The sequence below is a fragment of the Neomonachus schauinslandi genome, chromosome 4 (genome assembly GCF_002201575.2).
Source record: "Neomonachus schauinslandi chromosome 4, ASM220157v2, whole genome shotgun sequence".
NCBI classification, from domain to species: domain Eukaryota; kingdom Metazoa; phylum Chordata; class Mammalia; order Carnivora; family Phocidae; genus Neomonachus; species Neomonachus schauinslandi.
The window spans coordinates 16,372,988-16,396,895 of record NC_058406.1 but is presented as its reverse complement, the minus strand read 5'-3'; the positions used below and the strand labels follow the sequence as shown (position 1 = coordinate 16,396,895).

The window sequence follows — 23,908 nt, the reverse complement described above, 5'->3', positions numbered from 1 at the left end:
GCAATCACATCGACCAGGAAAGCCTCTCCTAGGTGGATATTCTGGTATCGTCCCCCACAGTAGGCAGACCCAAGCTTGGTGGCCAGCTCTTCTCCAGTCTAGCTTTGGGCCTTGACCCTCCAGGCCCCAAATGGGGAACCAAATGGCCCAACTGGACCCTCACTTCCCCAAGCACCCCCTACAGGTCAGGGTGGCCACTCCTTACCGAGCCAGCTTGCCTCCCACCTCCCTTCCCCCCTCATCCCCCAGCTGGATTCCGCACTGAGCAGTGGGGACGTGACATTCACCAGCGTCACTTCTGGTCCCATCTGCAGAGCGCCCCCCACCCCCACCCCGGCAGCTAATCCCCACAAAGCCCAGCGCAGGGCCCGGCATGACAAGCAGGCCCTGCGTGCCTGCAGCTCTAGCGGGCGTGCTCAGAGGGGCCGAGGCGGGATTCGGCGCGGCTGTCACTCTCTCTGTCCGCTCCTCTAATTGGATTCCCAACACGCAGAGGTCAGCAGAAACGCTGGAGAGAAGAGAATCAAAGGGAAGGGGCATTGGGGAGATAAAGAGAGGCATTCTTCCTGGGCCACAAAGACCGCAGCTCGAGGGGTGGGGGGGGCCCCATCTGGAGGGGGAAGGGGCAGGGAGAGCCCGAGCAGGCGGCACTGGGCGGCGGAGACCACACGGGCTTGCTTTCCTCCAGCCTGGGGCTTCCTCACCTCACTCACACGGTGCTTGGCTTGTGCGCCATCCTGCCCCCCATGGGGGTCTGGGCATCCTTCAAGGCCTGGCCTCTTACTCCTGCCCACTCTAGGAAGTGTTCTTGGAATGCGACAGGAAGGCTCGGGAGATGGATGGACCTGGGTCCCCATTCTGGCTAGCCACCTGCTGCCCCCTGTGGTGTTCAGGCAAGTCCTCGCGATTTTCTGGCCTCAGTTTCCTCCTTCGTGGGATGAGGATAACACCAGCTGCCACAGAGGGCAGTGGCCAGTGACATGAGTGACATAGAAGTGACATTAGCCCAGTCCTTGGCACACGTGTGCCCTTCCTTCTCTTATAGAAGAACCATGACTCCTCCACTGGCCTGTCCAGGACCCGCCTGGCTTTGGGATATTGTGTAGACACAGCCTCTCTCCCAGGAAGAAGGAGAAAGTGCTGCGTAAACATAACACCCGAGGAGACAGATGTGAGAGGAATGACAATCCCCAGCCTGGGCGAGGGCTTCGTCATCAGGCCTTTTCCACCCTCTTTGGCAGACAAGAAACTCTGGGCTCCGGGAAGTGAAGGGAAGTGCCCGAGGCCAGCCAGTTGGAAAACAGCCCCAGATGAGGACCCTGACCCCATCCCAGCACTCTCACCGAAAGCCCCCAGGGTCCCCCATGCTTTCCCGTGAATGATAAGCACGTTCTGCATATCCGTGTTGTCTGCACAACCAGCGGGGGAGGCGGGCAGGCCGGCCTTGCTACAAAACGGGCCCTGTTTGCTTTAAGAACATTGCAACTGCTGACTTTGGTTCATGAAAGAGACATGAAGAGGACCTCAAAGGGAATTTCTAAGAGACAGAAAATCAATGGCCCTGACATCCTGGCCCCCAGAAAGTGTGTGTGTGTATGTGTGTGTGTGTGTGCACGGTCCGCTAGTTGATCCAGTGTATGCACACACACACACGCTCACAAATACTCACTTTCAAGTGCATGTACCCCTGGCTTCTGGCTGGATCTCCCGTGGGCGGGTGTGCACAATGCACACATACCTATCTGATGACCCAGGACACACACACCCAAGAACACAGGCAGGGACCCTCACGTGCAAGGATGGATGCACACACTTGTTTGATGTGGCACACACATTCCTTTACACAAACCGGTCCAGCTGATCCAGCACATGCATGAGTGTGCGCCCCCCTGCACACACACATGCTGGGGCAGGTCAGGGAGACAGAGAAACACACAAACACAGGGGCAATAATGGCTTGCAGTGGGCCCCAGGGTGACCTGCTTGGATAAGAGCCTGTATATGTCCCACCCGTGAAATGTACGCACCTGCTCATACGTCCAGAAATGTTCCAGCCACGCACGTGGATGTTGGGTCAGCGGGTGCACTTGTACACACACAGATACAAAAACACACCGACAGCAGGCCCAGCAAACACTCTCACACACCGAATGGGGCCAGCACACACACACACACGGATGCATGCATGCACACACATGCACACACACACACATGCATGCACGCATGCACACACACGCACACACGTACATGCATGCACGCATGCTGGGATGCTCCGCATTGACCCAGCACATGTGTGTATGCACACCGCTCCCAGGCCTCCAGGGAGCTCCCACAGACAGACAGTTCTGACAGCAGGGTGTGGGGGGAGGGCAGCAGCCCAGGGCTGGGGTTGCCAGGGATACGGATGCGGGGTTCCCAAAGCTGCACGGCCGCCCAGGCAGCGCAAAAAGGCCAGCGACCACTCTTAGGTCTTGAAAATGTTGCTAAACAGATGGCAACACCTTTAAGGGAAGAAACTTGAGTCTGGTTTCCTAGAAGAAGCCAGGGTAACATGAGGCTCTGGGCCAAGAATTTGCTGAGGACATAGGGACAGAGGTGAGCAGAGCTCTGATGGCCCCCAGGGCCCACCCAGCCCACTACCCATGTGTCCCTGTATAATAGGTTATGGGGCCTTACTTGCTGTGTGGCCTGGAGCAAGTCACCTGCCCTCTCTGAACCTTACTTTCCTCCTCCGTAAAAGGGGTTGGTAAAAGCCCTGAGGCTTTAGATGGCAAGTTCCAGGCACTGACCCCACGCCGCCTACTGGGTGCTGTGCCCAAAGCTCTACTTTCATTATCATTGAGTCCTCATGGCTTCACAGGTAACATTCCATTTATTATTATACCCACTTTATAGATGAGGACATCAAGGCTTTGGGAAGTGAGTCACCTGTCCAGGGTCACAAGGGTAGTCAATGTTGGAGCCAGGATTTGCACCTGGGCAGCTGGCTCTCAGCTCTGTCGCTACACCCTCCCGGCGGGCAACGTGGGGTCATTATCCTCATGTCACAGATGGTCACAGCTGCCCTGCTGGCCTCACCTGGGGCACCGTGAGGACCAGGCATTGCAGGACCAGAGGCTGTTAGCACATCAGAGTTGGTCTGTAGGTGGTGACGCGGACCCCCAGAGGCAGGACGGGAGGGCGTTGCTCTGCTAGGAACCCAGGGCAGGGGGGGCAAAGCCCAAATTTCGACCCAGGCACCCTGACTCTGTGAGCTGCGCCTGTGCTGCTCAATAAAAGTACCCTGTCTGGTTAAAATGATGCCATTCCACAAGTACATATTAGGCGCCTGCTGTATGCCCAGACTTGCTCGTAACCGAGAGGGCATTATCAACCAGCCCCTGCTCCCTGGGATATGGACACGCAGCTTGTGCTCCAGGAGCTCTGCCAGGGCACTGACGGGTGCCCGCCTGAGAAACATTCCTTCCTAGAGCAAGAGCACCCCCTCCCCTCCCCTCCCCTCCCCTGTCTTCTGAGCTCCCTTAACTCCTCTGAGCCTCTCCCGAACCCTGTGAAGCTGGGACCGCAGGCCCCATTTAACAGCGAGGAAGCTGTGGTTCTGACCCACTGAGTCAGGTAGCAAGTTCGGGGCCAGAACCCACGACCAGGAGAGACTTGGGGTGCTGGGCGCCTCCTCCTTGTCTCTTCCAGGTCTCTGTCCTCACAGACCTGGGCACACGGTGGTCTCACCCAAGCTCCTGGAGAGAGATGGGCGCCCCAGCAGGCTCTGTGCAGGGAGGGCAAACACTGTCAGGCGGGCGCAGGCAAGGGAGTGGGGGGCCGGAGTGACAGTTGGTGAAGTAAGAACACGAGTAAGATGGGAAGATGCTCTCTGAGGCCCCCAGCTCCGAGAAGGATTTGGGATTTTTTTTTTTTTAAGATTATTTATTTATTTATTTGAGAGAGAGAGAATGAGAGAGAGAGCACATGAGAGAGGGGAGGGTCAGAGGAAGAAGCAGACTCCCTGCCGAGCAGGGAGCCCGATGCGGGACTCGATCCAGGGACTCCAGGATCATGACCTGAGCCGAAGGCAGTCGCTTAACCAACTGAGCCACCCAGGCGCCCAGGATTTGGGATTTTATGGGAAATGCTGAGTATCAAGAATAAGGACCCTCCATCCATGCCTAGAAACATCTGTCCTAACAACAAACAGACCCGCTGGGCATTCTGGCCATGGTGGTCCCCCCCAGAGCCCACGGGAGGTGGTAGGAAGAAGCCCAGCCTCACCAAGGGCCTTTGCTAGTACATCTAGTCTCTGAGACGGGGTGGGTGGGCTCTGCAGTAAATCTTGATTGAGTAGCTCCTAGGAGCTGGCACTACTCTAGGAAGTGGACACAGTGGTGGATAAGACAGAAATGCCTGTCCTCAGGGAGTGCACATTCCGGCTGGGAGAGACAAGTAGTAAAGGAACAAGCAAGTGAGCACACAGTATGTCTGATGGGGATAAGGCTCATGGAGAGAAATGAAGCAGGGAGGAGGGCAGGATGTACATAACCACGTGTGTATACACAGGTGCACTCTTTTCAACACTAGGGCAATGGGGGGTCTTGGTGAGAAGGTGACATTTGGGCAGAGACCTGAAGAAGGTGAGAGGGATAGCTGACAAAAGAACATTCCAGGCAGAAGAAACCACTGAGAAGACCCGTGTGGAGTGGAGAAGGCAAGAGGGAGATCTGTCAGAGAGACAGAAGGGAGGGACAGCTCTGTAGGGCCTTGTGGGCCATTTTTAGGACCTTGGCTTTTGCTCAATGTAAGATGAGGGGCCTCGGGGGTTCTGAGCAGAGGAGAGGTATGATGCCCCTAATTTTTAGATGGAACTCTGGCTGCAGGGCAGAGAGGATACTGTAGGGGGCAGGGGGGGATTAGGATGGAGATGTCCAGGAGGTAGTTGGGTACGTGAGTCTGGCTTCAGAGATGGGGTCCAGGCTGGAGATAAGCCCAGAGAGGGCATCTGAAGCCAGGGGCCTAGGCAGAATTACCCAGAGACAGGAGAGAGAAGAGGAGGTCAAGGACTCAGCACTGGGTCTTTTGAGGTGATGATGAGCTGGACCGGGCTACCCAGAGAGGCAGCAGGGACGCCAAGAGACAGCGAGGGCCCAGAAGACGCAGTGGCCACTTTGTCAAAGGCTGCTGGGAGGTCAGGGAAGCTGAGGCCTGGGAACTGACCCCTGATTGGTGACGCGGATGTTACTGGTGGTTCTGATTTTGAGCAGTTTTTTTTTTTTTTTAAGATTTTATTTACTTATTTTAAAAAGAGAGAGAGAGTACAAGCGGGGGTGGGGGCGGGGGGAACGGCAGAGGGAGAGGAAGAGGCAGAGAATCCCAAGCAGACTCTGCTGAGCCCGACACGGGGCTCGATCCCACAACTCATGAGATCATGACCTGAGTGGAAACCAAGAGTTGGATGCTTAACCGACTGAGCCACCCAGCCGCCCTGATTTTGAGCAGTTTTAATGGAATGATGGGGCAGAGGCGTGACGTGAGTGGGTTCAAGAGAGGCCCTGGAACAGGACTGAGCTGCACAGATGGGGGGCTGGGAGGGTCAGTGCCTGGGCACCAGGGTCCAAGAGGCCTGGCAACTGGCCATGGTCCCAGTTCTGACCCTTCCCAGCTGTGAGCCTGGGGCAGCTCACTCCACCTCCCTGAGCCTTAAAGTCCTCATCTGAAGAGTGGGGTAAGACCCTCTTACTTCCTAGGTTGTTGAGAATCAAACGAAGTAAGAATTGTGAGAACAGGCTCCCTGCTCGGCAGGGAGTCTGCTTCTCCCTCTGACCCTCCTCCCTCTCATGCTCTCTGTCTCTCATTCTCTCTCTCTCTCAAATAAATAAATAAAATCTTTAAAAAAAAAAAAAAGAATTGTGAGAACATTTTTCTGACAATGAAACACTGTACATATATTCCAGGGGAAAGAGGACCAGTTTTGGATTTCATTTCTGGCTCATCATCCATTAGCTGTGTGATCCTGGGCTAGTCCTGAGCCTCCACTTCCTCCTCTCTAAAAACGAGAATATTCACCGTAGCCAACTTCTGGGGCCTGTAAGGATTCAGTAAAGTATCATACACCAAGCCTGGGGCCTAAGCCTAATGACTAGCAGGTGGTTCTACCCACCAAGGTGTGTCCCTTCTTTCTTGGGTTTTTGTCTCTGTTATTTACAACTGGGGTCTGGCAGGAGGTACAGGGAGCTGAGGTAGGACCCTGACAGGATGCTGGGTCCCTGGACGGGCCATTTCATCTGACATCTTTGGGCGTCAGGTTTCATAACCATGAGGCTATCGATCAGCCGTCGCGGGCCCTTCACTTGAGGGAACAGAGAGGACAGGAGACAAAGCGAGTGTGCTGTTTAGACACTGGTGCAGTAGGAGTGTGTGTTTGCAGACCTGTCGGTTGGCTGGGCAGACAAGTTACCAGGACCAGGAAACAAATCCATGTGATTAAAACAATAGCATCATGCAACCTCCACGGAGCTCAGTGGAAAAAGACTGGAAATGCTTGGGAGAGACACAAAGAGCCGGACATACCAGACAGGGTAGGAGTCCCAAGGCCAACCCACCTTTCAGGGGAACCCCGGCTGGTCCCCTGGCCATGGATTGTTTCATCAGCAAGGTTGTCAGGAGCAGGTTGTCACCTCTCACCAAACCCACCTCCCCACCCCTCTGCACACAAACCTTGCTTTCTCTGAGCTGCGAGGGACTCTTCCCTGGGGCAGACCACCTGTTCCCACCCGGGATGGAGACTGAGGTCCCCTGCGGTGTTTCAGGCTGTCTCTCTGAACATCTCAGAGACAAGGGTCTCCAAAGGGAGCCCTGCAGCACTGGGTTCTAGTCCCGCTTCCACCCCAAAGTGCAGTGTGACCCTGGGAAAGTTAGGTCCTCTCTTGACTTCAGTTTTCCTTGTCTCTAAAATGGCGATAGTAACCTTCGCTTTGCTTCTCTCCTGTGGGTATCTTGCAGATCAAAGTATCTCATAGGGTGAGACCAAATGCTATACAAAAGCAGCCTCTAATCTTTTCTGGAACAAGGCAGGGTGTAAGTAAATAAATACTGTACATATGTAAGACATTATAATTACAAATGGCATTTCCCCCCCGAGCTATGGAAAAAACCCCACCAGTTTGGTAGAGTGCGAAGAATTCTCATTAGGACTTCGGGAGGCCTGGGTTCTGATTCTAGCTCTGTACCTGACAAGGTGAATGAATGTGGGCATCACCCCACCCCCTGCCTGTCCAAAGCCTTGTAGGGATGGAACACATGTTGCTTCTAGAAGGGCTCTGTCAGTTCTGCCGGCGAGGAATTAACAGTATAATGCCCCCCATCTCCCCGGGAAAGCAGTCTGGGGCGGGGCGGGGAAGGGACTCAGGCTTTGGCAGGCAGGTCAGTTCAAGCCTCTTATCTGCTGTGTGGCCCTGGCCAACTCCTGGAATTCCCCTCTCTGGGCCTGTTCCTCCTCCGAAGTCAAAGTTCATCCCTAAAGGTTCTGAGTAGGGGGAACCCAGGAGAAACAGCAGGATGGGGGCTGAGGACAAAGGGCCCCGGGGAAGGGGTGCCCCAGCAGGGTGGGGTGGAGGCCGGAGTGGGGCCTGTGGGGCCTGAGCCAGCTGCCGCAAAGCAATGAAAATCTCTTAACCACACAGAATTGTTAACGGCTCCCAAATCCTGTTGTACCACAGGCTTAGAAAGGCTTAAACTGTTAAATGCATAAACTTCCTCAATAAACGGGCCTCTCTCACCAGATGTAAAGGCAGCGGCTGAAGGGAGGGGAGCTTCCCCAGCTGTTTATGGTCTTGCCGGAGGGCTATGGAGACGGCCTGTGACCAAACTGTCCACCTGGTGCCTTCAGGGTCCCCTGCCAGGCCGGGGCGGAGAGAGGACAGCTCTCCAGGGGGGCTCCAGGGGCAGACGGCCCGGGTTCAAGTCCTGTCCCTTCCTAACCGGGTCACCTCAGACGAGCTGCTTACTCTCTCTGGGCCTCAGTCTCCTCTTCTGTAAAACAGAAATGATGATCCCCGACCCCAAGGGGGACTGAGAGTCAGTGAGACCCTGGGTGAGAGAGGCCTGGTCCACAGGAATCTCCTAACAAATGTGAGCACTGGGTGCCCGCCACAGAGCCTTTCTGCCACCTGTAAGAGCGGGAGAAATCAGAAGTGGGGGGCACGAGAGTGCACACCTACCTCTGCCACCTCCAAGGAGTGTGACCATTGGCCCCAGTCTACTTCCCACTCCGATGGGGGCGTTCAATAAGATTAGTGTGCTGTTAGAGATACAAGGTGAGCACTCGGAAAATGCTGTGTGGGGGCCGACGGGCTCTTCTGTCTGGCCAGAGGTTAGCCACAGATGGGTGGGTTTCCCTCCTGGAGGCCTTCTCTCCCTGAGCAGGAGGAGAAGAGACCCCCAGAGACTTCTCCACCCCTGAACCTTTGCCCTGGGACCGCACTCCCCCGTGCCCGGCATCTCCATAGGAAAGCACCTTGTCCTTCAAGGCCCAGACACAAGCCTCCCTCTTCCACGCAGAAGACCTTCTAGTTGCCCCAGCGGGGTGGCCCCACAGTCCTGAGCAAGAGTCCCTCCATTGGTTAGTTGTCAAACCTTTCACTTCCCCCATCTCAGGTACCCCCCCACCAAGTAATCTGGGAGGTGAGCAGGACAGAGTACATTCAGGCCTTGCCCCATTCTGGTTAATCAATTGTCCCAGCAGTTGGAGAAAGCCAGGTTCCCATTCTGCCTCCACTGCTTACCTGCCATGTGATCTTGGGCAACAGGCTGACCCTCCCTGGACCTCAGTCTTCTCATTTGTAAAATGGAGCTAATCTTATCAATAGAAGATTCCAAAGATAATAGAGTACAGCATGGAACACAGAGCTGCGCACACAGGAGGGACTGCCCAGGTCCAGCCCTCAGGACTCCTTGCAGCCTCTGCCTCACCCAGCCCTTTGACAACATGGAACTAAAAAGCCTGGCAGCCCCTCTAGCCTTCTCCTTTAGCCCAGCATTTCTCCTCTCCCCATCCCCCACCCCTAGTTGGCTGCATTTTGTCTGGGGGTCAGCAAGAGGCCAGAGTTAAATGTCAGTATCATTTCTGATCATCTTTTTTCTGGACTAATTCCTGCCTTTGGTTCTTTCCATTTTCCAAAGCCCTGGGAAAAGAGCTCCTCCTCCAGGTAGTCTCCCTAGCTTTCCCCTGACTCCCTCCTAAGTGCTGCAAGGCTATAGTTACAGATAGAGCCATCTCCCTCACCCCAGACTGGAAGCTCTAGGAAGGCAAGAAGGGCCTTCATCATCTCTGCAGTCCCCACATCTGGCCCAGGGTCTGGTGCACAGCAGGTCCCTGGGCGGGGGGGTTGTTATGAGTATCAGGGGCCAAAACTGTTCAGTGCTTCTTGCCCAGACCCCTGAGGGAATATGAAGACCATGTCATCCCATGACCTGATATCCAGATCCTTCCATTTGGTTGACTCAGAGAGGAAACTGGGCTGAAGTGGCCCTCCCTCCCTTTCTAAGAACACCCACTCTGCCTGCCTCTGGGTCTTTGCACCTCCTCCTCCTCCTCACCTGGCTAACTCCTGCTCCTCGCTTGGCTTCCACTTCAACAGCTTCCCTTCCCGGAAGCCTTCCTCTGAGCACCATGACCCCAGACGATGCTCCCCTAGGTGGGTTGGGTGCCTTTGTCTGCTTCTACCTCCACTTTCTGCAGATACATCTGTTGATATCTCTAGACTGGGTGGTCCTTGAGGGCAGGGGCCATGACTGATCTTTCCAAACACCCCAGTGCCTGGCACAACACCTGGCATGAGAGGCACTCACTATGTCTTAGCCTCTTGGCCCTCTGTGAAGACATCACTGACCCCTCCAAGAAGTAAAAAAAAAAAAAAAAAATCAGAAGCTGGTGTTTAGTGAATCCCTGACGCCTGGCTGGTTGGACAGGTGGACCAATGTACAGACAGAAGGATGGATGGTTGTACACAAAGATGCTTTGGGAGCATATAGGAAGGAGAAATGGGGGAAGGGGCACTTCAGTTTTTAAGAGCCAAGAATTGAATAAGCCGAGTGTGTTGGCCAGGCTCCCCATCCAGTCCCCTTCTCAAAAGGCTGGCCTGTGTGGTCTCAGTCCTGGCCTGAGCCTGGGGCTTTGGAGGGGGTGTCTGTTAGCCCTCCCCCTCCCCTAGCTGGGCGTCTCCACCCTGCCCTTGAAGAGATGCATCAGAACTTCTGTGTGGGGGTCTGGGCCTCTCCTCCCACCCACCCAGCATTCCAACCCTCACACCCTTTCCCCAGCCAGCATAGGCCCTGCCAGCTGGCGGCCTCCCTCCTCCTCACCCCAAGACTGACCGCACCCTACCCCATGGACTTGCCAGATGCATCTGGGCCACTGGTCCAGCCTCTATGGGAAGGGCTGGAGCTGAGAGCATGGTAGGAAGGAGGCCACCCCAAGCGTGGCTCAGAGCCTAACCCTGAAGGCCCAGAGACATCCCTGGACCTCTCCCTACCTTGGCTGAAAATAAAGCGGAAAATAAAGCGACAGGCAGAATATCTCCTGCTGGTGAGCATGTGGGGAAAGAGGCACTCTGGAAGTCTGCTGCCAGGAGGGTACCCGGGGCCGTGCCTTTTTGGGGGGTACCTTGGCAGTGTGCATCAAACCTCTAAAAAACATACATACCCTTTGACCCCACAATTCCACATCTGGAAACATATCTACTCAAATACCAGGAATAGTGCACAAAAATTCAGGGACAATGACATGCATCCTGGCACTTGTTAAGATAGACAGTGAAAAATGGCCAGCAATCTACGTGTCGATCAACAGAGGATTGGTAAATAAAGTATGATACATCTTTCCTATGGAATTCCAAGAGCCTTCCAAAATGATGCTGGTGATCTAACATGACATGGGAAAGTGTCCACAAAATATTAATCAGTCAAAAACCCTTGTGTATTTTTAGCGGGAAGTTCACTTTTTCTTTAAACATAATCAATATGTGTAAATACACCCAGAAGGATCTCCACCAGCCTGTTGACAGTGGCTATCTCTGGATGATTTTAATTTTCTCCTTTTTGCTTCTCAGTAATTTCTAAAGATTCAACAACAAACCTACATTGCTTTTGTGATAAGAAAAAGTTTTTTTTTCCTCAAAATAAAAAGCTCATCAGAGACCAAAAAAAACCCAAAAACAAACCCAAACATTCACAGCAGAAGACAGTTTTGGTAGAAGTCCCTGTTCTTATTTTTATAACACTTCTCTAGGTATCTTCTCATTTACTCTGCACGGCAGCCTTTGTGTTTATCCTGTTTTACAGATGGAAAACAAAGGCTGGGAGAGTATCAGTTGCTTGCCCAAGGTCACACAGTTAGGCAGAGCTGGGGTTTGAAACCAGGTCTCCAAGGCCAAGGTCAAGGAGAGGCCATGGCTGCGGGAGGAGAGTGGGGCTGGGGGCTGCCAAGCAGGGCAGGGTGGAGGAGAGGGAGAGGCTGTGAGAAGCCCAGCAGCTGGGAACTGGGAGTCTAAGCTAGAGCAAGAGGATCAACATGTGCGTGCAACCGCCCCCCACCCCCGGGCCCCTCCCCACTGGCTCGCAGCCCCTCTCCCTGTCCAAGCTAAATATTAAAAAATCCCATTACGCCCCAACAGCACGCAGCAATCAGGATCGCTGTGGAGCTGCCTCCAGATCGGTTATAGATGCGGGTCTGCTGTTGGGAGAGAGGAGGGCAGGGCCCCCAACAGGGGTTAGGATGGGAATCTGATGGGCAGGGGCAGAGCAGGGGCTGAGCTAGGGAAGGACAGACCAAGAGAAATAGGGCTACGGAGACAAACTTGGAGACACTGAGGCAGAGGCACCTTCCCAATCGAGCCCATGAACATCTGGAAAGAGTCAGACAGACTTGAGCTTGGGGGGAGCCACTGCTGCAGGGGAGGAATTCCAGGCCCCCCCCCCCCAGCAGATCTGCTGGCAGTGAACCCCAGTGGGGACTGTGATGCTGAGGAGACTGGGGACTTGGGGAGGAGAGGGGGCCAGAGTTCTTCTGAAGAAAGTCCCCAGAGTCCCTCACCTGGCAGCTGTATGGCCAGTGCAGGTCCTGATCAGGTGCCCAATAAAAAGTGAACGGATGCCTGAGTAGGGGGAATTCATACCTTGACACCCGCCCCCGGTAAGGCACAGGACACCCACCAAACATACCCTCTACTATCGTACCTCGGGGCCATTATTCATGCAGTTGGTTCTTTGACCTACAATGACCTCCCTCCCTTCACCATCCAAATCCTACTCACTCTTCAGGGCCTAATTCAAATGCCACCTCCTCCGTGAAGCCTTCCTAGACCTCCAGTCAGAAAAGATGCCTTCTTTCTCATATTCTCAAAGTGCTTTGACTGGATATAATTCATTTCTGGAAGGACCACACTCTGCCGCCTTCTCCATGTGTCCGAGTGCCCTGCTCACCCAGGAGCCAATGAGCCAAACCCTGCATCTCAGGTGCTCTCCTCCAGCCTTCCCAGGGTGGCCACTGTCAGCTCAAATGACACTTCTTCCAAGAAGCCTTCCCTGGTCCACCTGGCTAAAGCGAGTCTTCCTTTGACCTCTGTTGCTGCATCTTTTCCCCCCTTTCATTCATCACAGCTTTAACTATTTTATTTATCTGCTCACTAATTTTTTCCCTCCATCTACTTCTGTCCTCCGACTCAGACTAAAAACTCTGAGAGGGCAGCGAACGTTGGTATGTGCCTGGCTCATAGATGGTACTCAATACATACAGATCTGCCTCGACTTACCATGGGGTTATGTCCTGATAAACCCACCATAAGTTGAAAATATTGAGTGGAAGAGTCACTTAATACCCCTAACCTCCCAAACATCAGTTCTTAGCCTAGCATACCTGAAGCGTGCTCAGTTGAGCAACATCGTCTAACACAAAGCCTGTTACAACTCATGCAATTTATTGAATACAGTACTGAACGTGGACAAAAGACGGGTCACGTGGGTGCAGAAGGGATGCACGTGTCACCTGTTTACCCCCCTGCTCACGTGGCTGACTGCCCAGCATAAGGAGAGAGTATCCTGTCACCAGCCCAGGAAAAGATCAGAATTCAAACTCTGAAGTACGGTTTCTGCTGAATACGCATTACCGTGGCAACGTACCGTTGGAACGTTGAAAAATGACAAGTCGGACCGCTGTAAGCCGAACCACCGTAAATCGGGGACCGTCTGTATTGGCTGGAGGGCCAAATGGCACACAGAGGGTATGTAATACATGCTTGTTGAGAGGTTGATTGGCATCTCCAGGCCCCTCCCTTCCCCACTATCCCTAGCACACTGTTGGCACCGGAGGAAGTTGGTCAGATTTCATTGGTGTAGCCTACAGTTTTGGGAAACGCTCAGGGCGCTGGGAACTCCTGGCCCTTCATTAGCCGCCCTGCCCACCCCTGGGATGGCTGTGCCACTCCCGTGAGGACTCACCTACTCGCTATCTGTCAGGTAGACTTTATCCAGCCTTAGCTTCTCAAATTTGTATTAACGAAGCAATGGATTTTTTCCTATCAAATTATGTTTCAATATTTTTCTAAAGATTTATTTATTTGACAGAGTGAGAGCACGAGTGGGCAGGAAGGGCAGAGGGAGAGGGAGAAGCAGACTCCCCACTGAGCCAGGAACCTGACGTGGGGCTCAATCCCAGGACCCTGGGATCGTGACCTGAGCCGAAGGCAGACGCTTAACCGACTGAGCCACCCAGGTGCCCATTACGTTTCAGTATTAAATGGATCTTTCCAAACCACACTCTCCCAGAGATTCTGCTGGATATAATTCTGCTGGATTCCCTTAGGATGGATGCTCTCTGGGGTGGTGGTGGCGGGGTGGGGCTGGGCCCGTGGTCAACCGTCTGGCCCTGAGTCCTGTTTGTCTGACTGACGGTATGTTACCACATCACGTGTAAAAGCTAATGGTCCTGTTACAGAAGCATGAGGGCTGCTTGTTTAAAAATGTTGATTCTTGGCTCCATCTCAGAACCACAGAATCAGACCTGGGGGAGATGTCTGCACCAGACCCAGGAATCTGCATTTTAACGAACTTCCCGGTAGATGCTGAGGCAGAGTCAAGGTCGAGAATCCCTGAGCTGGAGACAGAGAAAGCACTCTGTCAACCACCATTCCTCCATACCCCAGGCCAGCAGGAGCGGTGCCTGTGGGACCTGGGCTGGAGCAGCCCCACATCTGGGTGGCTGCAACATAGGCCTCAGCATGAGCTGGTGTCCTTCTGGCTTCCTGAGCTCATTAATCACAATCTGACTGGCCTCCACTCACACCCAGTGGCTGGCTGGGCCTGGGCCTGGGGCAGGCAGGCCAGAGGTCCAGGGAGGTGGGTCGGAGGGGGCCAGGGCCTACTCGTGAGGAGAAGCTCAGCCTTGGAGAACCTGCCTGTGCCAGGTAATCTCTCTGATGGCCCCGGTGACCCCAGCTCCTGGCACTCACACCCCATGTAATGTAATTCCCTCTCCTGGAGTGGGGCCTGAACTGTGTGACTGGCTTTTAACAAAGAGAATACGGCAGAAGCGATGAGATGTCACTTTTGAGATGAAGTCATAAAAAGATTATGGTTTCTGTCGTGGGTGCTCTCTTGACCTTTCTCAGGTCAGTCGCTCTGGGGGAAGCCACTGCCCACATGAGTCCCTGTGGCGAGGGACTAAAGCCTGCAAACAGCCATGTGCGTGAATGTGGACGCAGACCTCACCCCAGCAATGCCATCAGATGACACTGCAGCCCCAGGAGAGACCTAGCACCAGAGGTACCTGCCCTGAGCCATACCTTGATCCCTGACCCTCAGACACTGAGATTACAAATGCTTGTTGTTTTCAGCTGCGACATTTTGGGGTGACTTGCTGGGCAACAACGGGTAACTAATGTACCTCTTCATCTGGGCCCCATCCAGGGACAGCTCCTCCTCCATCACTCCCTGAGCCCTTAGCCATGGTCGTGCCAGACACTGTACCAGTCCCCCCAGTGGGACGTGCTGCTTCACGTCCCCAGATCCTTGCAGATCCCTCCTCTGGAAGGCCGGGGCCACCTAGTCAACATATCCCTCTCTCAGGACTCAGCCCCAGTGTCACCTCCTCTGTGTCACCTCCCCACCTCCCTCCACCGATCTGCCCAGCCCAGGTGGATCCAGCCAAAGCCAGTCAAAGGCATTCCCTCCTTTTTTCACTTACAGCCTGTCCCCCCGCTAGACGGTGGCTCCTAGAAGGCTGCGCCACAGTCACGTTCTTCTGTCCTACCTGATGTTCCGCACAAGGTCTGACACAGAGCAGGCCCGGGTGAGGTTTGATGAGCGAATAAATAATGAGCAACGAGTGACTGATTCTGCCCCCATGGCCTGCCACCTCCCAAGGCCGTGCTCTTTTTACACTTAAGTACAGAAAACCAGCTCTGTTATCCTCCCCCAGAAACCAGCCTTTTTTCCCAATGCCCCTGACTCTTTTCCAGGACCATCACCTCCGCACAAGCTGGAATTCCCTCCTTCCTCCTTCTAGCCCGTGTGCTCACGCCATTCTTCACATCCCTTGATCCTAGCACTGTGGGTGGCCCGGCCAGACAGCCACCATCTCTCGAGAGCACGGCTACAGCTGTCCCACGGGCCGCTCCTCCTCTCTTGGGCACCCCCGTTTATCCTCCTGGGGACCTCTAAAATGCTGCTTAGAGCATAGAAGGGGGAGCCACGGGGACGGTGGACATGACAGCATTTTATAAAGGGTAGGATCACTGCGGCCACCTCAGGCCACACGGTGACTGGCACCTCAGGAACCCTAGAATTGGGTCCAAACTCTTAGCCTGGCATTTGGAGGACCCCCAGGATCTGATCCCAAGTACTTGTACCCAAGTGGTACGAGTAGGCTTTAAATCACCATCCAGCTCACACCGTGGAGTACTTGCACCAGGCCAGGCTTCGTACACATCACATCTCATTTCGTTAACATTTATTAAACTCCTACTGCGTACTACAAGCCATTTAAGTGCTTTACAGCCTTGAATTGTTGAGTCTTCACAAATGCCCTAAGAAAGAGGGTTTCATGCGCAGCCCAAGACAGACAGCTAATAACAGGCAGGGCTGGGATTTGAACCCAGGTCTGTCTACCTTCTCAGGTTTCTTACCACCATACAGTCCCTCTTACAAACTTATGTTTGCCAACCACCTTCACGATTGTTCGCCACAATCAAACAGCACCTGCATTATTGCTTACTTAGGACTTCTCCTTAAATCACCCCAAACGGTGCGGTGGCTAAGGGGTGGACTTGGAATCACACTACCTGGATGAGACTCTGGCTCCCCCACTTAACTCTCAGCCCCAGGAGAGACCTTGCGGAGACAGGGTCTGTGTCTCCCCTCTAGCCAGACGACCCACGGGGCTGAGCCCCATCTCCCCCACCTGACTAGCATCAGAGAACCCTTTATGAGCCTCAACTTCTTCCTGTAAAATGGCACCATCCCTCCCAGGGTTCTTGTGAGGAGTAGTAAGTTAGACATACAGAGTGCTCAGCACATAGTACGAGTGGTGGTCAGGAGGCCTGGCTTGCGGCGGGCCTGCGCATCCCCCTGCTCCTTGCATCGGAAGGAAGTGTGTGACTCGCCTGGGCTGCTGAAGTGTGCAGGGGAGTGGCGCGTGCGCCGCGGCAGGCAGAGCTCGGGAGCCAGCATGCCATCCACCTCACGCTCCTTCTCCCTGTCCTCATGATCGCCACATTCCAAATGGTGGCGCCTCCATCCGCTTGGCTCCCTGAGTGGGGGATCCCCAGCCGACCCCCGATGGGCAGGGAGCATTGAGCGAGAAATAAACCTTTATTGTTTGGTCACTTCCGTCGAGCCTGGCCTGTATTGACGGATGCAGCAAAAGTCCAGTAAACATTAACTTATCCCTGTTATTTACTAGGCCTTATTTCCTTGATGGAACGACATCACTTTTGTAAATGAAGACATACAGCAGCACTTGCTGTTGTTAAGATTCACATAATAATTAAGATGAGAAACGTTTATCCCTGTGCCCGCGAAAATCACCTTGCCCGCTCCCCGTCGGACATCCGTGTACCACCATTCTAGAAGTGCTCTTCAAACGTTGCCCTCTGAGACATGGAACATTGGCTGCAGATTTGGGAAGCCCGGCCAGAGAGTGCCTCACAGTCGGCTCCAGGCCACTGCCCTTGCCAGCCTGAGTCACCCCCCCCAACCCCCCTGGCCCACGTCTGCAGCCGAGCACAGCTCCACGCCCCCTCAGGGGCACCTGCCCCGCCGCGGCCCTTACCTCTGCAGACCGTGCCATTCTCCACCGCCTCAAAGCCTGCTTTGCACATGCAGCGGCCAATGGGCACCAACCACTCGCCGTCCCCATTACAGTAGAGCTTGATGGGCACGTCCACCTCCTCGGCGTTGGCGATACAGCTGCCCCGGGCGGCCACCAGCGAGGTGCTCTCGGCCCCCGAAAGGGTCTCCTGGAAGATGGCGCCATTCTGGATGATGCGGGGGCACTTGCGGTAGAAGACGCGCACAGCGATGAGGGACATGCAGCCACCATAGTCCTGGAAGGCCAGGTAGAAGCCACTGCGGGACACAGGCCCAAAGCTCCGCACCTCCGTGTTGATCTTCATGACCCGGCCACCCAGGTCCACCTGTGAGAAGCTCTCGTCGGCCGCGATGGTGTCCACCTTCACCCATGGATTCTCCATCCAGTTGGGGAAGGTCTTGGTGGCCGAGTCAAAGTCGGCCTCATAGTAATAGAGGTTGAAGGTCTCCTTGCAGGAGCCGGGCACGCTGGGGATGCTGCTGCAGTCACGCACCGAGAACTTCATCTCCACGTGGATGCGGTGGGCGCCGCGGCGCCGGATGAACTTGGTCCGTAGCCAGTTGTTCTGGCTCGACTCAAACACATTGCACACCTGGTACGTGCGGATCGTGTTCATGTTCTCATCGTAGCCACTCACCTCTTCCCACTGTGGGTGAAATGCTAGTCAGGTGGGGGAGATGGGGCTCAGCCCCATGGGTCGTCTGGCTAGAGGGGAGACACAGACCCTGTCTTAGGGAAACCTTCAGTCGGATGGGGGTAAATAGGACTCTTACCACTGGGGGCCTCCTAGTCTAATGGAGGACGCACACACTCTACCTTAGGCATCTTCTAGTCTAATGATGGAGACATGATTCGTATCATCAGAGAACTCCCAAGCTGAGGAGAGACGTGGCCTTGGCCCCGAGGAATTCCCCAGTCTGTGAGGGAGACATGCCAATCTGATGGGAAGGGCACACACCCTGTTCTTGGTTTTCCCCTGATTAATATGGGAGATGTGACCCTCCCCCCTGGGGTGAAAAAGGAGATGTGGCCCCAGCTCCTGGGAAGCTCCCACCTAGAAGGGAAAATAGGGAGAGGCCCACCCTGAGGGAATTCCCTCTGCTGAGAGCAGACATAGCTCTGTGCTTCTGGAGTACTAGTCTGATGGGGGAGTCAGAACGTCTGCCTACTGGGAGCTCCTATTCTGACCAGGGAGACACAGTCCTTGCCCCAGGGGATTCCCAGTCTGACGGAAGAAGAGCCCTTATCCCCACGATGCGGAAGATAAGCAGTCTGTTCTGGGGCCTTACGTGGTTAAGATACCACTAAAGGAGTTAGGGGACCTGGAGAGAGAGACTTTCTACCCTTCCTGCCTGTGGCAGGTGCCTCGGCACCCTCCCTGGGCCCCAGACTGGCTCTCTCACATGCAGCTGAGAGTTCCCGAGCCCCACTGCTGGGGGTGCGGGGCAGGGCCATGGAAGGCTGGGGATGAAGGGCACCAGCCCCATGGTGTCTCCTCACAGACCCTCACAAGCCAAGCTCACTCACATGCTGAGCCTTTGTTCACAATTCTGTGCCCTCCTCGAGTACCCTCTCGTCTTCTCTGTCCATCCTTCTGGAGCCTCTTGCAGCAGGCTCTCTCTGGCTGCAGAGTTTGCATTCGCCGACTCTCCCGTGGGCCTCTGGGGACACCAGCCTGGGCGAGGGCCGGGCACCCTTGGGCCTCTTGGCCTGGTCTCCCCGGTGGGGCTGAGAGCTTGCCGAGAGTAGCTCCATACCCCTCCTGTGTCCCCGTTGGCACTGGGCTGGCTTTCCCTGGGCTAGAGCCAAAAGAGCCGGAACAGCAAGGCACCCCCTCCCGCCCATGCAGGCCTGGGGTGGGTGCTGGAACAGGACCTCATTTCTTTGTCCTGATTATCGCACATGCTGTATTACCATCACCATTTTACAGATGAGCGGGTAGAGACCAGGGAAGTGAGGCCACTTGACCCAGGTCACACAGACCTAGACCCGTTCCCATGCTTGGGCACGCTGCCTTGAAACACAACGACCCACAGGTACCCCAGGAGTCCTGGGTTTTGTTCCAGCTCTGTTAACTTGATGCATGGCCTTAGGCAAGTCACTTCCCCTCGCTGGGCCTCTATTTTCCCAACTGCCAAATGGGACTGTGGGTGGGGGATGGTGAGGCAGGTGGTAGTAGAGGTGTCACCCGCAAGTGGGTGTTCTTTATTCTTCTGCCTTCCTCAGATATCTGGGCCAAGTCTGTGCAGGGCGCTGTAGTGGCTGCCGGCCTGGGGAGGGTCGATGTTGTGAAGGGCCAGTGCCTGTGGGGAAGGCCGAACTGGAGCCTGCTGGCCCAGCCTCGACGTCAGCGGTGGCTCTGAAGCTCCCTACGTTGCATTTTTTTTTTTTTTTTGGTGGCACCATGTGACAAAGTCAGCCCCTTGTTACAACCACTGCTCTTCTTCAGAACTTAATTAGAGCACTTAATTAGAGCACTCTGCCTTTCTCCCCTCTCTCTAATTAACATGCGGAGGCCCTGCAGCCTAAACACCCCAAATAATTGCGTCCGGGGGCCCTGCAGCCGAGCCTGGCCTCATTCCTGTTAGGGTGGGGCTGCGGGCCCGGCCGCCTTCGCAGATGGAAAACTGGTGACAAGAAAGAACCACAGAAAGAGGCCTGACCCTAGGGCCCTGCCTATTGAGAGCACAGGCCGGGGTGGGGGGGGGGGGGGGGGGGGTGGGATGCAGCTCCTTGGGGGGGCAGCCGAGTCCCAGGGGGGGGGGCTGGGAGGGGGGGAAGGGAAGGGAGGGGCTGGGGGAGCCCAGAGCCCTCTCCGGAGCCCAGGGGACGTAATGATACCCTGAGGATGTAATGATATCGAAACTCATGACTGTGACAATGATGATGGTGGTCCGACTACAGCTACTCATCGTGGGGGAGGTGGGGAGGGCGCGCCCTCTGCCAGGCACTGTGCTAGACACCATGCAGGAAAACCTCACATCAGTCCGGTGCAGAGGACATGACCACCATCATTTCATAGATGAGGAAACCGAAGCTCAGACAGGTTAAAGAACTGGCGCCAAATCATGCAGCTGGTGAGTGGCAGAATTGGGACAGAATTTCAGGCACGTCCGGCCCCACAGCCTGTATGTAAGTCGGTGCTAGAAGAACGGGGAATCTCAAATTGTGCCTGTTCTGGCTCCTGAGGGATTCACAGCCTACCTGGGCTCAAACCACTGGCCCCAGGGAAGTAGGGGTCTCATGGAAGTGTGAGAATAAGAGCTCAGGGAGGGGGAGTCTTGTGTTATGCGGACCCAGAAAGGGGGCCCGGAGGACGCAGTCACAGCCCTGGATACAAACCTGAGCCCCATCACTAACTAGGTGTAATGCCCCTGGCAGGTGGCTACAACTCTCTGAGCCTCAGTTTCCTTACCTGTAAAATGGAGGTGTTTCCTCCCCATATGATTGGAGATGATGTGTATAAAGGCGCTTCCTTGATTCAGTATGTAATACAGTGGGTGCTCAGAAAATGATAATTCACTTTCCTCATCTGTAGAATGGGGGCAGCGCGTGTTCCTACTTCTCAGCCTCGCCCTGAGGATGCCACAGGATAAAGACTGAAAGCAACCAGCATGTTGTCATGGTAACTGGTGCTCCATCAATAGTAGGGGACCAGGAGGGTGGGGCAATGAGAGGCCAGCCTCGGGCCCTGAAGGAGGGAAAGGAGCTGGAATTTAGGGGCATCCAGGCCCTGCAGCAGAACCCGAGGTCTTCTGAGGGACCAGGCAGGGTTTGGGGATCACCAACTCACCCCTGATGGAGGATGCACGATCCAGCCCAGCTCCGCTGTCGCTGTGGTTGAGTCCATCAGCGTTTCTGTGAGGAAAGCAAAGAGTCACTGTCGCCCACCTACTGAGTGCTGTCAATCAGCCCAAGACCCCCATCCCTCAAGGGCCTCCTTTACAAAGCGTCACCTACTTCCATTGCACCAATCAATCATCTGGCTGTACTCCTGCAGACTACCCTCCCTCTAGGTCTCCCACTCCATGATCCCACCCACTCCCACGTTCCGGCCAATCGTCTGATTCTACCTCTCCAGGCTCCACCCCTTAAAGCCCAGCTTCAGCCCTTCTGCCCGTGGTCATGCCTCCTCTCAGCCCACCATGTCCCACCAACCTGGCTATTGACATTTCCCTCCCTTGTTGGTGGAGAAGCGTCTTAACCTGGACTCTCCTGGGTGGGCTTCAGAGAGTCCACCAGGCAACCCTGGAAATTTTACATCAAACTTAGGGTGTCTGTTTGCTTTTCGGCTTGCATCAAATTCTCAAAAACTGGAATGTGGCCCTTAGAAAGGCCTCTCTTTAAACCTCCTATCAGGGACACCCTCCCCCCTTCTCCAGGCACCTGGAGTCCTCCATAGTGTCCCCACACTGGGGCTCCCTCCCCGAGGGCTCAGTCAATTGTGCTCCTAGGATAGGGCCCTAGGAGTGGGGTGGGGGTGGGTGGGTGTTGAGCGTGAGCACTGTGCCAAGTAGCTCCAGTCTGTCACCTGCCCTCTGGGGGTTGAAGAAATTCAAATGAGCTTCTGAACCAGCCAGGGCCCCACCTGCCCCTCCCCCCACTCCAGCAGCTGGAAGGAAGGAGCCACACAGCCTGTTGATGAAGACCGCCAGGGCCAGAGAGAGGCCCATTCTTCCCCAGATAAGGCCCAGGACCCCTTCCCACTACCCCATAGGGAATTCAAAACACTTCTTGAGCTGAAATGCATTGAGCAGGTTTAAATTGACCCCGTTCAAGCATTCATTCAACACATATATCCTGATGCTCCTTATGTGCAGGCACTGGGGACCCCGAGAGAGAAAACGGTGAAGAGTAAGTCCCTACTATGGAGTTGTTCACAGCCTAGTAGTGGTGATAAGGCGTGAATACAAATAGCCATGAGAGAGTGGGCAGAGAGACCTAGAAGGTCCCAGCCGGACCTTCCACACCAGCTAGCTTGGTGGGCATGGGTGAGAAGTGCTTGCTGCTATGCTCCGCCTCTGGGCCCCAGCAGACCTCACGAATCAATGCCCACACTCTGGCTGCACGAGGCTCCTGGCCTCTGTGTCTCAGGACGCTAACACCCACCGCTTGAGATGCTATCTGGGCCCAGCCCCACTGCTTCATTTCGGAGATAGGGTGGCTGAGGCACAGAGAGGGGAAGAGACTTCCTAAAGATCCCATAGGAGTTGGTGGCAGAGTGGGAGGTGCAGATCTCCTGCTTCCGACCCTATAAACTTCTAGATACTTAGTTGGATAGCCTGGGCTGGATGAACTCGGCTGAGGATAGTGGGGGCAGGGTGCACAGTGCCCAGGCCGCCGTGAGGGTCGGAATGGGAGCAACAAGATCTTGAACTAGGGCAGGAGCGGCGTGGATGGGAGGAAGCATTCAGCCAGAGGTGACCCCAGTCAGACCCACGAGCTGACAACAGAGGAAGCAGCAGTGTCCCCATGACCGCCTGTGGCTTATGTCTGCGGTCACTGTGTCCCTTTGCACGGGGGGCTAGTGAGGGGGGAGGAGGGGTGCCAGGGACGGTGGAGTCCAGTGCCAAGGGCGTCTTTTTGATGGCAAATTGGAGGGAAGTTCTATTGTGCTGCTTTGGAGCTGAAAAAAGGGTTCCTTTTCACACTCCAAATGCTACAGATTCTTCTTCCTGGAGAGAACAAGGGCTGAACTTTTAACCTGTTTTCTCTCATCGGCCTCAGCCAGAGACGCGCCAAGCCGGGCTCTCTGCCTGGGCCTGAGGAACAGCTGCTGGGAGCCGTGTGGAACAAGGGAGAGGAGACTCCGCTTGGGACTAGAAAGGGCTCGGGTGGGGGAGGCAAGCGTGCCAAGCAGGTGGCCCCACCCCTTGGCTGGATTCTTGGGCTGACCCAGAGGCCAAGCACTAGAGGATTCCATGGCCCAGAGGAGGGGCTGTGAGCTACATCCTCATTGTATGGGTGGAAGCTCAGGCCCAGAGAGGGCAAATGACTTGCCAAAAGTCATGGACTAAAGCCTGGTGCTCAAACTCCAGGCTCCCAGGGAGCTCAGGCTGGGGAGTGCTCCACGGCCCCCCCTCTGCCTCCCACCACACCTGGAACCAGCAAGGGGAGGATCTCAGGAGGCCGGAAGTCAAGGGGCTAGTTGGTTCACAGATAGGAAAGGGCTAAGAGGGAGTGTGAAGTTTGCAGATCCCCTGGCGGCGGGCGGGATGCAAGAAGCTCCCTTCTCCCCATACCACTCCTGGCTTTGCCTGGAAGCCTGCCTCTGGGAAAGCTGTTACCCCTTGGGGCTGTGGCAGGAGGACACCCATGGGTGCTCTTCCCCCCCCCCCACTTCCTCTCGGCCTTTTGCTTTTCAGTGTTGACACCTCCCTCCACCCACTGCACATAAGGCCGGTAGGCAGAGCAGATAAAGTAGGGGTCGGGAGGTCAGAGGGCCTTCGATTCTAACACCCGCTCTGCCACCTACTCGCCTTGTAACCTTGGACCTGTAACCTTCCTAAGCCTTGGTTTCTTCACCTAGAAAATCGTCATAGTGCCTTCTGAGTGGGG

General features: G+C 55.0%; 1 protein-coding gene across 1 annotated transcript in view; it reads right to left on the bottom strand.

The window, feature by feature from the left end:
• Positions 1-21,203, bottom strand: part of EPHB2 (EPH receptor B2) — a 122,823-nt gene extending 101,620 nt beyond the window's left edge. The window contains exons 1-2 of the mRNA XM_021683535.1: positions 21,144-21,203; positions 17,312-17,996 (exon numbers count right to left, since the gene is read on the bottom strand). Of these exons, the coding sequence (XP_021539210.1) occupies positions 17,312-17,996; positions 21,144-21,200 (742 nt within the window). The 5' untranslated portion in view covers positions 21,201-21,203. The remainder of the gene's footprint in view (positions 1-17,311; positions 17,997-21,143) is intronic.
• Between the last annotated feature and the right edge of the window lie 2,705 nt (positions 21,204-23,908).